Below are 16,264 nucleotides of genomic sequence, written 5' to 3'. Positions count from 1 at the left end.
GGCATATCTCAAGAAAATTGATATGGATTTCAAAAATGGGGAGAGACTGTTAGCAATCATTCTGAATAGCACTAAAACCACTGTCAAGCAATGGCTTGTTTTAAAATGAAATATCTTGCTTTCAAGATGGAAAACAAAGAACACAGAAAAAAAGAAGGTAGAAATCCCAATGAGCATGTGTCATACATGGAAACATATGCAGAATTTATGGACAGATCTATGCATTTGACATTGGATAATTGTATCACCTGAAGTCCAATTTGTCAACCATGGTAGAGATCTTCCCTGAACTGAGGGTCTGCCATACGTGTTAGGAATTTGACATAAATATGCTGATAGGGAAACCCTACAATGACAGTGATACTTGGCAAATTCTTTAAAAATGTATTATCCTACTAACTCATTATCAGAGTTAATGTTTATTATGTTGTTGTTGCAAATTTATGCTGACACCTGTATGATAGGCCCACTGTGTTTTGAAATGAAATGCGATGTGACTTCTAAATTTTCCTTGAATATCTCTAAAAACAAAACAAAAAAGATACATTTTTTGTATATGTGTAAATATTTATTTCACTTTGTTTACCAGGAAAGTCTGGCTGGGAAAAGCCCCTTTTCACTGAGAGCCTTGGGAGAAAACTCTACATTACATACATTTAAATAGCTAACTGTAATAATATACTATAACATTCAGGATTATATAAGTTATATGATCACCATGTTCCATATTATATAGTATTTACAGCATGTTAATCTCAAACATTCATAGAACACATTATATGCAGTATGTAAAACTCAAATACATCTATAGAACACAATATTATTTTTCAGTGTATGTATGTATATACTCCCACTGTAATATTAATATAAAGAATTAAGACACAAAACATACACAAAGAGTAGTAATAAAATTTATTACAATTAATTAATGAATAAATAATTAAAGATGGAAAAAAAAAACAATACGATGTAAGCTATGGTTGGAAAAGCAGAGGAAAGGGGTAGGACTTCTCCTCACTATACCATGGATAAAATATATCATATATAGCCTTCATCAGATGTGGGAGACCTGATACTATTAGTCTCAAAATTTTGAAAATTTAGTGTTGTTCTGATAAAAAAAAATGAATGCCAAAACTTAAATACTTGCTGTAGAGAGTATCAAAATTATGATCTGTGGACTTTGAAGAGGCACCCATATATATATATATATATATATATATATATATATATGTATATATATATATATATATATATATATATATATATATATATATGTATATATATATATATATATATATATATATATATATATATACACACACACACACACACACACACACACACACACACATATATATATATATATATATATATAAATATATATATATATATATATATATATATATATATATATATTTTTTTTTTTAATCATTTGTTGACTGTGTTAGTCCCCCTAGGTTAGCAATTTCTGTTCTGTTCATGGGGGGGGGGGGGGAGCTGAGGTGGTACTTATACTGCCAGGAAAAAATTGTCCAAAACAGAAGGAACTTCCTTTACTCATTTTTCCATTAGTGTCATGGTGTCTTTTACATCCGCCTGATCTTTCAACAACTCAGGTACATGGTACCTTGGTTTAATGTTTTTGTCAAAAGGAATGCATGCTCAGTTGTGCAGCAACCCATTAATTCTGCACTACAGTGTCAGCAATTTAAAAATGAATCCAATCACCTGAATAGGGACAAGAACTGTCAGCTAAACCAAATTTGAATAGAAAACCTGCTGAGCCATACGTATACAAACATATACATACATACTTATGCATACAGATAGATATGTGTGTGTGTATGTGTGCAAGTAATAATGTAAAAAAAATCTCACTCAAACAAACAAACAAACAAAAAAAAAAACAGTATCTTGCCATCATATTCATGTAATCACTAGGCTTTCTTAAACACCAAAATAGAGGTATAGATATCCTGCTTGACAGTAATCCTGGCTTTGCCAATACTCAGGCTTTGTGTGTGTGTGTGTGTGTGTCTGGGTATGTGTGTGCCTGTGTGTGCGTGTCTGTGTGTGCATGTATCTGTCTATATCTATCTATCTATAGTCTTCTAAATTGAATGGATAAAATAACATCTGAAATTTCAACAGCAAAATGTTGACAGGCAACTGTGCATACTCTGAGGATTAAACTCAAAGCAAGCAAAATAAAAAGCAAGTTACTGTTTCCCTTTCACTTCTAATACCCCCTGCTATATATATATATATATATATATATATATATATATATATATATATATATATATATATATATATATATATATATACACATATACTAACTGCAATATTCCCTTACCTGTGGATTGTCAGTCTCGCACACCTGTTGCCCATCTGTTTCTGATGACCAAGGAGTGCCAACAAAACAGATGTTGATACTTGTGTATTTTGCTAAAAACTGCCAAAACCATGTATATATAAATGTGAATGTGTGTGTGTGTGTGTATATGTATGTAAGTATGTGAATAAATGGACAGTAAGACATTGAAGTCAGCTTTTTTCTTTCTTTCTTTCTTTCTTTTTTTTTTGTAATCAGCAGAACAGAAGCAGGAAATAAGAGTATAACAGAGTAGCAGTAATTATGTTTAGCTTACCTGCCATTGTTCCAAGTCATTAACATTTGCACATGTTTTGTTTAGAAATGGACCCCGACCAGGATGACAGGAATGCAGGTCATGTAGTGCATATGCTACTGCATAGACTGCTGGATATACACCATATGTGTAACCCAGATTTGACACATCAAAAAAGGGTATTTTAAGATCATGCAAGTTTTCATTGCCAGTACAAATGTTAATATTATCTCTTAAAACATGTGTTGTATTTTTTTCTATGAAATTTAACCATTTGCAGCCAAATACATTTTCCCAAAATATTTGAGTTAAATGGTCCCCTGGCACATTAGCAGGATAGATTCTGTAAAGGAATTCTTTGAATCCTGGCATTTCCCCTGTGTGAATGGAAAACCATATTGTGCCTTGTAGTATTTTTAGGAACTCTGGTTTGAAGAACAATAATGAATCAGGCCATTCTTCATTGCCGACCCACACTTTTCCAGCAAAGTCTCTCTTTGAAAGTTCTTGCATCAGAGGATGCAGTCTGCTATCAGAAGATGTAACCACAATCACAGCTGATGAGGATTTCTTAATTATTTCAACCAAGTAGCTGATTTTCAGTTCCAAACCAACTACTGGAAGGGTTTCAAAAAAGTCAAGACAGACACCACTTCTGGAAAACTGATCCCTCAGTACTTGACTGACCTGCTGACCATAGTCATCATCTTCTGCGAGAAGCCCCACCCAGTTCCACCCAAAATGGAGCAACATTCGAGCCACAGCACTGTACTTCAGGTAGCTGCTAGCTGCACTCCGTAGAAAAGATGGGAACTGTCTTTTGTCATTCAGGGTCAAAGCACCAGAGCCATAGCTAACCTGAAAGTAATAGCAATCATTATAAAACATTTACATAACTACTCAGAATACCATTACAATTCATAATAAGGTACTGATATTGGCAGATGTCTAAAAAATCATATTCTTTCTTTTTTAAATAGGCAGTTGTTTCATTTTATGCAGCTCTAAAAGATTGTTACTGTTCATGTATCTGTTATTTTGCTTTCTAATATTACTGTTATTCTTATTAATCTGTGCTCAGTGCTTAAATATTTAATGTAGTTATACTATTTTTTCTGTGTAAGTGAGAATATGCAATACATTTCTAAGCAAGGACCACAAACATTGATATTTCTAAAAACTTCTAAAAATGTTAACTACTTGCTCAGAGTGATGAAAAATAGTTTCAGATTATTACAATACTAGAATAATTATTCTTTAAAAAAAAACAACTTTATTGAAAACATTAATATAATGAACAAATATTTTGAAAAAGATTGAATAAGTTGATTTTTTAAAGTACAATATTTAAAAAAGAAAATATTAATACAATAACTATAATAACGCAGAAAACTACATACAATGATGTTCACTATTTATCAAACAACCAGATCAATTAAGTTAATTTTTGCAGAAGAAAAATAAAGATAAATAATAAAGGATAAAAAAGAAAGATTACTGCATTAATCATTTATCCAGTTCTTTAACTAATAATTCATGTATATTTTCCCATTTGTAATATAAATTTGTATTCCTTGTAAATTTAGATTTGATAGTTAACATTTCTAATTTAGATATTTCCAAGAGAAGACCCTTAAACTTTTTAGATGAGAGAACAGATGAGGAATTTCAGTTTTTTGTAATTGTTTTCCTGGCAATGGACAGTATAGACCAAAGCAAAGAATATTTGTTTTTATTTATATTGCCTGGAACAGGTGTATTGAATAATACAAGTGATTTTGAAAGCATAAAATTGTCTGTAAAAATTGCCTGTAAAAAATTGTAAACTTCTTTCCAGAACTTCTTTAATAGTACACAGTCATAAAATATATGGTTCCAATCACCGTTTATTTCTGCATTACATCTCTAGCAAACAATATCTCGTTTAGTTATCTTACTCATTTTCTGTGGTGTGAAGAAAGATTTGTGTAAAAATCTCCATGTGAAGATTCTCCATTTAATGGAAGAAGTGGTTTTGCTGGCTGACTGAAGGAAATTAACTTTATCTTTTTCTGAGGGAATAAAATTATTGATTACAGAAAATAAATTCCAATAGCTATCTGAATATACATCTAGATCTTGTTTAATTGCTCTATAAATAAATGATATACTATTTTTAACTGGTAAAGTATTATAAGTATATAAAATCAATTATTGAATAAGTTTGGGTATTGAATTCTTAGCATTTGAGGGGATTAAAACTAGCTTATCTAGAATATATTTTCTAAACTCTTGCAAATCTGACCAAAGTAAAGTGTTAAGATTATATTCATCTGTAAGAGCATTAATAGAGTTTGCCTAACTTTTATTTAGCATTTGATGCCAAAACATTAATTGTTTTTGCTTAAATAGCAACATTTTAGTATATTCTGCAGAGAGAATTACCCCTTGTGTATAGGCAATAGGGAAGATGAGAAACAACCAATTCTCAGAGATTCTAAACCTAAATATATAGTTTTTAAAGGCCTTTAGAGTTAAAGTTACATAAGTATATTTAAACATTTGAGTGGAATAATTAGAAAAATAATCTCTCAAGTTCCATATAAATGAATTATTTATTAACTGTAATAGATGGTTATTATCTTTATTTTTGGTATTTTGGGATAAAAATTAATATAATTTCTTTCCATTTTGCAAAATTCTCTCCATCTATAAGCTATGCAATTGTTTTAATAACTGATGAAATTAAATGAAGTTCTAGATTTGGTAAAGATATACCTCCATTTTCCCAACTATACATATGATAGGACAATGCAATTCTAGGCTTTATAGGATGCCACACAAAGTTTTTAATCAGTGTGTTGAAGTTTTTAATAAAAAAGCCTATAGGAGGAATATAAATAGATTGTATTATGTATAAAATATTTGGAAGCAAAATCATCTTTATAATAGAAAGTTTTTCATCCATTGTAAATAGTGTCTTGTTCCATTTACTTATTAGAGTCTCTATAATTGTTATACTTTTACTATAATTTAGGTGCAGCATGTCTTTAATATTAGTTCCTATAATTATACCTAAATATGTTATTTGTTGAGATTGGGGTATATTTTTTTTATATTGATCTTGTATATTATAACTTTTGGAACCAATTGAGAGAATTTGAGTTTTATTGTTATTAAAGTTAAGACCAGAACTTTTTTTGAAATATATTACTGTTTTAAACAATTCTTGTAAGGTGGGGTTAGTACCACTTAGAGTGATTAATACATCATCAGCAAACATTTGGATTTTTGATGTTTCATTAAGATTTAATATATAACCTTGTATACTAATGTTATCCCTTATTAAATTAACCCAAGGTTCCATAATTAATGTGAATAAAAGAGGAGATAAAGGGCAACCTTGCCTGGTTCCTTTTACAATGGGCATGTTCTGGGATATATTTGTACCTGTTTTTATGTAGGCTTGACTTTCATTATATAGTTGAGTTATAAGATTAATGAATCTATTAGCAAAGTTTAATTCCTTCAGTAAGATAAAAAGATAGTCCCAATTAACTGAGTCGAAGGCATATGTAATATCTAAACTAACAAGAGCCAGATTATTCTTTCAGATTTTAACTGATTCAGTTAAAGTTATTGTTCTTTTGATGTTATCATAGGAAGTTCTATTAATAATAAAACCTGTATGATCCATGTCTACCAGGGATGGCAATTTTTTTGAGTCTATCAGCATAAATAGACATGAACAGTTTATAGCCTGTATTTAATAATGAAATGGGCCTATATGAAGCACATTTTGCAGGGTTTTTATCAGTCTTTAGTATGGTAGAAATAAATGTATACTTCCAAGAAGGGGGTATAATGTTATTATTTTGAGCTATATTGAATGCTGTGTGTAACAGAGTTAATGCTTTGGGAGGCAGAACCTTGTAAATTTCAGAAATGATACCATCATTACCAGGAGCTTTATTTTGCTTAAGTTTAGTGATTTGATCTTTTATGTCTTTAAATGATATTTGTTTATCTATTAATTTTATTTGTGTTTCTGATAGTCTATTCTTTATATTATTATTTATAAACGATTGAATAACTTTTGTACTATTAATGATATCATTGGGTTGGTTTAGTTTTAAAAAAATTCTCTAAACTCAATATATTTGGCCAACGAGATACCATTTTTTGTTGGAGAATAGATTTCTTTAATTTGATTAAGTTTATTTAGTCATTTAGTCTTGTTAGCTAGTATATTCATACATCTAGGATTTATAGAAAAAGTTAGAAGTTTATATTTTTCAAGATTAATCATGACTTTATGGTTTAAAATGTCCATATATTTATTGTTTAAAGTATTTATTTCAATCATTCTATCTTTCATGTCTGGGTTTCTTGAAGCATCAAGTCTTAAAGCATCTAACTTTGTTTGTATATCTTGAAGGTCTTTATCCCATGAAATTCTTTTATTTTTATACCAGTCAATAATTTTGCCATATAGGTAAGCTTTTAGAGCATCCCAAGTGTATACTTCTGAAGTTCCCTGTGTAATATTAAGTTCAATAAAATGAGGTACTTCTGTAGTAAAAAAAATCAATGAAGTCTTTTAATTTAGTTATGTATGCTGGTATCCTTTTAATTTGAATATTAAATGTGGAGTTTAGTATAAAATCAAATGTTATGATCTGAAAGGGGACATGAAATCACTTTTGAATTTAATAAGAAATCAGTTGTTATTAGAAATGAATACCCTATCTATTATTGAATATGAATTATATCTATGTGAGTAGAATGTATAGGACAACGACTTAGCATCTGTAATGTTATTAATATCCTTCATCATGTATGAATCTGAAAATTAATTAAATAATTTGGATATTGCTGGAATTTTCCTTTTATTATTTATTGGTACTAGAGACTTTTATGTCAGAAATACAATTAAAATCTCCAGCAAGAATAATACTACCCTTAGAAAACAGAACTATATGCTCTATATGTAGTTTCACTGTTGTAGATCCAATGCCAGGAATCCAATCTATATTTATTAAAGTCAAAAATTTCTTATTAAATTCTATAACAACTGAAGATGATATCCCTTTATTATCTTTATAACTGTCAATTATTTTAGGCATAGGTAATGTATTTTTCCATAGTATGGCCACCCTTCTCTTTTTTTTTTGTATGTTCTGAGCTAATCAAATACCCTAATATTGCCTCTAGCTGCTGTCCGCTCCTGGCCCGGCATCTTTTCCTCTGTACCCTGCTCTTCACTGTATTGATCCAGCCTATAATTTGAGAGCTACATACCTACCATCAAAGGACCCGTGGTTTCATCTCACTGCCTCTCCTACCTGCTCCCTCTCTCAAGAAAATAAGAAATACCCTGCTCTTCACTGTATTGATCCAGCCTATAATTTGAGAGCTACATACCTACCATCAAAGGACCCGTGGTTTCATCTCACTGCCTCTCCTACCTGCACCCTCTCTCAAGAAAATAAGAAATACCCTGCTCTTCACTGTATTGATCCAGCCTATAATCTGAGAACTACATACCTACCATCAAAGGACCCATGGTTTCATCTCACTGCCTCTCCTACCTGCTCCCTCTCTCAAGAAAATAAGAAATACCCTGCTCTTCACTGTATTGATCCAGCCTATAATTTGAGAGCTACATACCTACCATCAAAGGACCCGTGGTTTCATCTCACTGCCTCTCCTACCTGCTCCCTCTCTCAAGAAAATAAGAAAGTATGTTCTATGTCCTGCCTGTATTGCATACTACCATTCACTGTTGATCCAGGGGTTCTAAAGCACGCTCTGAGCCCGGTCAGCCAGCAGCCCCCCCCCCAACTAGCTACCTTTGTTGACCTTACTCCTACACCTCCTTTTAGTCCCCCTCTCTCTAACTTGTCTCCTTCCATATTCGGCTACAGCCTACCCCCCCCTTTTCTGTAGCTGCATGTAATACTAGCTTTGCCCTATAGGTGGCACCTCTAACCCATCCAATATTTCTTCTGCTTTTCTTTTGCTATTCTGCTTTTTTATTCTACACTTCTTTTACCTTAAATTACTCTACACTTCACACTTTACCCTAACTTGCTATACCTGCCTGTTTTCTAACAGACTACTACCTTTTCTCTGCTTCTTCTTACCCTAGACATAATTAACTTACCTTCAATATTCAGCTCTGCTGATTATTTCTCCTCTAGCTGCTCCATTCTCTGGCTATGACTGTAGATCTTGGACCCTTCCGCCTTCTCTATTACTCATACATATCTTATTTCTAAGCCCTACCACCTCCTCTACTATCCACACTTTTCATTTTCCTAAACCCTTACCCGTCTTCTGTTCTTTACCTCCCTAGCTCCTATAGCCTTCTGAACCTTATGCATCACAATTAGGATAACCAGTAGCTTTCCTGGTACGTCTGTCACCTCCCCCTCCCGATTGTATTGATTCATTGCCTTTTGCCCCTCCCCTCCCTGCCCTTTATTCTCCCTAAACCCATAAATAGCCCCAGTCTGGCGTTGCACCATCTTTAATACCCTAATATTGCCTCTGGCTGCTGTCTGCTCCTGGCCCGGCGTCTTTTCCTCTGGTAAGTAGTGCTCAGTGGTTAACTATTCATTACTTGCTTAATATCTGTCTATTGCTTCTTATACTGTGTGCCTTAGCAACATAGACTGCTCTGCAGTTGTATTGGTGTATGCAGACTGTTTTAGTTAACTAGAAACAGCAATGTACTGTTTGTTTTAGTAAGCTAATTATTAATGGCCACTCAGTGCTTAGTCTCCCACGTGGCACCATATAAGGAATAGCACTGTTTCAGGTGCCAGGATTACCTTAGTAATGGCTACCTAAATTATCTGCAGTTTGGACTACTCTTTCAATGCAAATTGAATGTTGAATGCTTGTTAAAGGTAGTTCCCAAGTTGTTTCTTTGACTGCTGATGATGAACTAAATGTATTAAAAGGCTTTGAGTCGCCAGACAAATGTTTGCAACTGCTGCATAGATAGTGGAAACTCTGGCTACAATTATATGTCTTATTTCATGACTGGCATACTTATTAAATGATAAGGTTAGGATTGTTATGCTTACTTCGTAGACACAAAAGACGCACACTTCCCTAGGGCTAAAACGACTTCTGTTTATGCCGTTTATATACTAGCGTTAACCAGTAACAGCTATTTTTTACATTGAGAGCTAGTTAAATCCCTAGCTTTAGTGATCGCTTCTTGACCTGCTCTGAAACTAGTGTTCCCCTCAATTTGTAGCCGTTATTAGGCTATGTAGTAAATTGCAGCTAACTTTGCTCATGGGGGCTAACATAGACTACTGTATGTCTTTTGAGATACATTGTGCAGGCTGTAGTTACTGGACTGCTTGTCGGAAGCCATAGCTGTTATCTCTTTGAAGCTTGTTTATTTCGAGGGTGTACAAAGACTGATGTTGGTATTTTTCTGAATACTTTTTGCAGCTTGTAATTACTGGTTTGCAGGTCGCGTTCTCTGGGAATTACTTGAGCGGCATTTTGAGCCAGTATCGGCTAGTGTGTAAATAGGAAGCTTCAAACTAGCTTTTAATATCTATATATAGTTATTTCCTTGTTCTGTAGTTTGCAGCCAGTAACTACTGGACTACAAACAAGAGGTTCCAACCTAGTATAGGGTCCCACTATCCAAAGTAACTCCATGGCCATAAACAGCTCGAGGCACACGTGGATTTTTCTAAGTGCGTGAAGAAACGCTATAATTAATGCAACGCCTGCCTGTGCTCTGGCCTTCAGGATGAATGGAATCCTACTAACCGTCTGTTTATCCCATTTGTGAACTAGAAATTGTGACTGTTGAACACTAAGACTACATTTAGGGTAATATTTAGTGGGTAACTTTGAAATATAAAGACTACATTTAGGGCAATATTTTAGTGGGTAAAAACACTTATTTGTCCGTATTAGTCTCTGTTGATTTTAATTTGAACTGTTAAAAAGGTCACCATAGGCCATTAATCCCTTAGGTTGTGCCTCCTCCTTCTGAAACCTAGTGTAGACTATGAGCCAGCCTACCACTGGCACTAACTCTCACCAAGTGATTATACATAGAATTGCTGTTATCTTTATCTGCATTATTCCTGTTTTGGCTGTACTTTCTCTAATTTTTTTTATATATGCTTTTAGATGTGACTACATCTTTAATCTAATTTGCTATATGTTTGTTCTACTTAGCCTATAGAGTAGAACCTTTAGATTAAATTAATATAACAGAAGATATGGGCTCTTATGATACTGACAGCTTCTAGTATTAACATGTGAATGTATATTGTCTAACAGTTTTTTTACAACTATTGTCCTATTTTACTGTTGCCTATGCTAGTTCTTGCTGCTCACCACTACTGTTGTCTGTCTCTCTCTCTCCCACAAGTACCCTGCTCTTCACTGTATTGATCCAGCCTATAATTTGAGAGCTACATACCTACCATCAAAGGACCCATGGTTTCATCTCACTGCCTCTTCTACCTGCTCCCTCTCTCAAGAAAATAAGAAAGTATGTTCTATGTCCTGCCTGTATTGCATACTGCCGTTCACTGTTGATCCAGGGGTTCTAAAGCACGCTGTGAGCCCGGTCAGCCAGCAGCCCCCCCCCCAACTAGCTACCTTTGTCGACCTTACTCCTACACCTCCTTTTAGCCCCCCTCTCTCTAACTTGTCTCCTTCCATATTCGGCTACAGCCTACCCCCCCTTTTCTATAGCTGCTTGTAATACTAGCTTTGCCCTATAGGTGGCACCTCTAACCCATCCAATATTTCTTCTGCTTTTCTTTTGCTATTCTGCTTTTTTATTCTACACTTCTTTTACCTTTAATTACTCTACACTTCACACTTTACCCTAACTTGCTATACCTGCCTGTTTTCTAACAGACTACTACCTTTTCTCTGCTTCTTCTTATCCTAGACATAATTAACTTACCTTCAATATTCAGCTCTGCTGATTGTTTCTCCTCTAGCTGCTCCATTCTCTGTTTCAACCCCCTCCGTTCAGCCTACAGGCTCACTCCGCTCCCCTACCCTACCCCCAAATCCCACCCACCCCCAGTGGTCCTAAACTTATACTTCACTGACCACTCCCTCATCCCATCTCTTCCTATCATAATCCTCATCATCACCAAACCACACCCTTAACTATCTCTCCAAATTAGTACTACTACTTGGGCAGCGCAGTGGTGCAGCGGTTAATGCTGTCGCCTCACAGCAAGAGGTTCTCCGGTTCGATTCTCAGCTGGGGTGCCTTCTGTGTGGAGTTTGCATGTTCTCCGTGGGTTTCCTCCGGGTACTCCGGTTTCCTCCCACATTCTAAAGACATGCTTCTGGAGCATTTCTCCCCGGGCCTCTGCTGAAAACAGGATCTGTGGAACCTAGTCGGACATTCCCGGTCAACAAATGTTAAATAAATAAAAATAAATAAATAAAAATAAACTCTCTTTCTAACCACTCTCTCTACTTCCCAACCTTACTCTACTCTACCTCCTATCTAAGCCCGTGGTACTTCCTCACCTACTTAACTTATAACCTGCTAAACCTCTTCATATACTCTCCTTTCCTTACTACTTCACCTACTAACACTGTATACTCCCTACTTAAATCCTAGTACTATGGCCCCATCTAATAAAACTATATTCACCATTTTTTTATTTCTAACTACCACACTAGCCTTTCTTACCATACCTTACTCACTTACCTCCTACGAACATCTTTCTCTGTCTGAACAAAACCATTGCAGCCAACAGACTTTACCATCTTCTTCCACCTTTTTCCTTAACCATAGTAAAATAACCTGTTTCTCTAACTATATATTACCAAAATTCCACAGAGCAACCCACATGATTTACTTCTCTACCAAAACGACTTTTAATAACCTCTATAAACTCCTAAAATCTCTACTATACCCCCAGCAACACCCCCTCTTAGACGGTGACATTCATCCAAACCCTGGCCCTTTTACTGACTCCCCCACTAACTCTACCAATTTTACAGCACCTATACTTTCTACAATTACAAATCCATCTAACTCCCTTCTGATAGCTCACCTTAACATTAGAAGTATTAACAATAAAATCTCCCACCTGCATGCACTCCTAGACATCCATTCATTTGACATTCTATGTCTTACAGAAACTTGGCTAAAACCATCTACTCTAGACCAGGAAATTAGCCCTCCTGGCTATAACATCCTCAGAAATGACCGTAAAATAAAAAAAGGTGGGGGGTTAGCCATTCTCTATAAATCTAATCTCCAAATTTCCCCCATTAATGTGCTTCCATCATTAGACTCTAAATCTGAAACCCTATCTATCAAACTCCAAATCAATAACTCCAAATCTATCTATATAATCTGCATGTATCTACCTCCAGGTAATAACACACATTCACTAGAGAACCTGCTGAGTCACCTCTCTACCCAACTACCCCAGGAGACCATTGTACTTGGTGACGTTAACATAGCCTGGTCCACTTGAAGTTCTCTAAACCCTACCAACCACATAAACCTCTTCGGATTCTCACAATTAATAACAACTCCTACAAGAATCCATAAACCTAGTAACAAGGAAAGTACTCTGGACTGGATTCTTATCAATAGATACCCTGAATCTTATACTCCAGGAACCCTTCCAGACGATATCAGTGACCACGTACTTACCTACATTATTAGCTGGAGAAAAGCCGGCAAAGAAACTAAACAAGAAAAATCAGAGAGCAGCAGTCCTTAATACAACCAAAAAGAACTCAATCAACAGATACTTCTGTAGTAGCTTAAAACGCGAATTTATTGTTTAAAATAGTAGCGTTTTTCGCTGTCTCTCCACAAGGCAGCTTCTTCAGAAAAGTGGATTACACAGTTTGGCGCCACATCTAGCATTTAAAAATAAAAGTAAAAGCGTGTCATCATGACATCACTGAATTTATTCACAATATATGTTAAAGATGCACTAACATAATCCTTAAAATAGTATGTTCGAGTGAGCGAACACCTTACCTAGCCGGTAAAATTGCCTCTAATAACAGTTAAATATACATATGTACTAAAATGAAAAGGCACAACGTGAAGTAATATTCTAAGTTACAGTACAGCTGAAAAGAAGTAACTATTTTAAATATGTTGACTGGTTGATGACTAGATCAAAACCAAGAACAGATAGTTCATCAAATGACAGTCAAAGTGGAGAACACTTAAAAACAGTAAAATAAACAATATAGTGTGAGATTTGTACAACCACATTGTTGAATACAAAAAATAATGAAATGGTCTGACATTATATATTATATTATGATCATGGGCAAATCGCCCCTCAAAAACCTAAAAAATGTAAATAATAATAAAAATGATATTAAGAATAAAAATAATAATAATCAGAAAATTGAAACTTATGTGAAGTAATAATACTAGTCTGTGAAAAGGGTTCTATTTGATGTAACTTCTCATTTTTAATAATACAGAAATATTACAATTCTCATTGAGCCCCGGGTAATGGAAGGCATTAAGCCTAATCTGCCATTCCAATTCATGTAATTCAAGTAACAAAGACAGAGGGCCCCCTCTAATACTTGGGGGTACATGATCAATACCCATAAAGGAAAATTTGTGGTCGGGAAATTTTTCTATGTGTCTGACTAGGGCGTTTTCCTGTTTGCTTGTCCTAATAGCATAGACGTGTTCGTATATGCGTTGACGAAATTTACGATCCGTCTTGCCTATGTAAAAGGCGGGACAACTATCACAGAAAGCTCCATAGATCACTGATTTTGTGTTACAATTAATTGTGCGTCTTATATGATATTTACTATCATTCACTGAAAAAGAAGTCCCTGATTTTACACAGTGGCACCAGTTACAAGAGCCACAAATTGTAGACCCTTTAAATCTTGTGAAACTGGGTTCCTGTCTAGTTTGCATTAGTTCTTTAAGGTTCCTTCCTTTTCTGAAAACTACCCTGGGAAATGGGCCCAATTTTTCAAAAAGATCAATGTCATTCCTGATTAGGTCCCAGTTCTTGTTTAAAATTTTACAGATTCTCCCTGTATCATTACTGAAAACAGTGATAAAGCTAGACACTGAGTTGTATTTAACCAAAATTTCAGATGTAATGTTGTTATGTGGTACAGGTTGGTCAATACTGTCTTGTGTTTGTTCAATGAGGCTCACTGTTTGGTCTACTTTAATTTTAAGAAGGGGTTTGAAAATGCCTCCAGCTTTTTTTGTTTCAATTTCAAAAATAATTTCCTCCAACAATGTGGTTGGGTATCCTCTGTTTAAAAATTGAGTCTTAAGAAAGGAACATTCTTCATTAAAGGCTAAATCAGAGTTACACATACGTACTGCCCTGACGAACTGGCCTTTAACTGTGGCCCTCTTTTGTTTTAAAGGATGTTGACTAGAATAGTGTAAAAGAGAATTACAGTGCGTAGGTTTCCTAAACACTTTAGAAAAGTACATACTGACGTTGTCATCCTTGTTAAGCTTGACATCTAAATATTCAATGACTTTATCCGAGAAAGTTGAAGTAAATTTTAAAAAGGTAGTGGTGTTATTCATAAAATCTACTAAGGAAGCCGCTTCATTTTTATTTCCTTTGAACAGAATAAAAATGTCGTCCAAATAACGAGTGTAAAAGTGTATCTGTTCCTTAAAAGAAGGGTTTGATAAAATATACTTGGTTTCCCAGAAGGCCATGAACATGTTAGCCACGCTGGCCCCACATGGGGAGCCCATGGCTATGCCTTGTTTCTGTAGAAAAATTTTTTCATTAAAAATGAAAAAATTAGAGTCAAGAACAATGTCAAGCAGTTCTGTGGCTATACTGATTTCATTGTTTGTGGCACCCAGATCTTTCAGTTTAAGACCCACCCACTCAGTAGCTTCCTGATGCGGTATTGATGTGTATAAGTCAACCACATCTATTGTGAGAAAGTTGTATTCAGGGTTGTATCCAATACTATCTATACTACTCAGGAAGGTCCATGAATCTTTACATATAGAGGGAATTTTATTTAAATATTTCAACAGGATGTGATCTATCAATTTAGAGCTGTTGTATGTCATGGAAAATCTACCGTCTATTAAAGCTCTCATGGGTGGGTTCTCCAAGTTCTTATGTATTTTAGGGATGCCAAACATCATAGGGACTTTTGGGAAAACAATGTCTAAGAAGTTGTACAACTCAAGATCAATTCTGCCTTCCAAGTACATATCCCTAAGGTAGCCCCTAATTCTCCTATGTACGCCATTCATTTCGCTGACAGAAGAAGGGCCATATGCTGGTGTGTTCAAAACAGAGAGCATTTTTTCATTATACATGCTATTATTGAAGATTACCAGTCCGCCCCCTTTATCGGGTTTAATTACCCTGACTGGTAAAAGTTTAAAATCAGACAATGCCCTTCTCTGTTCCATAGTAATGTTATGCTGTGAATAACTCTTAGATACTTTATTTGAGTCAGACAAATCTCTAATATCTAATTCACAGATGTTTTCAAACACCTTTAATCCCGGATGTAATGGGGGGTTAAAGGTACTCGGAACTTTCAACTCAACTCTAGGTAGAGCAATAGAATTGTTAAATAATAAATCTAAATTCAACTTCCTGATGTAACATTTTAAGTCC

The 16,264-nt window shown here is 34.7% G+C and overlaps 1 protein-coding gene across 1 annotated transcript in view; it reads right to left on the bottom strand.

Moving 5' to 3' along the window:
- Positions 1 to 16,264, bottom strand: part of LOC122805841 (extracellular calcium-sensing receptor-like) — a 187,662-nt gene that overhangs the window by 139,790 nt on the left and 31,608 nt on the right. The window contains exon 2 of the mRNA XM_044076095.1: positions 2,655 to 3,491. Within this exon, the coding sequence (XP_043932030.1) occupies positions 2,655 to 3,491 (837 nt within the window). The remainder of the gene's footprint in view (positions 1 to 2,654; positions 3,492 to 16,264) is intronic.

Source organism: Protopterus annectens, chromosome 7.part0, assembly GCF_019279795.1.
Source record: "Protopterus annectens isolate FY-2018-M chromosome 7.part0, PAN1.0, whole genome shotgun sequence".
NCBI classification, from domain to species: Eukaryota; Metazoa; Chordata; order Ceratodontiformes; family Protopteridae; genus Protopterus; species Protopterus annectens.
Note: the sequence above shows the minus strand (reverse complement) of the source record. Positions and strands in the feature narration are given on the sequence as shown.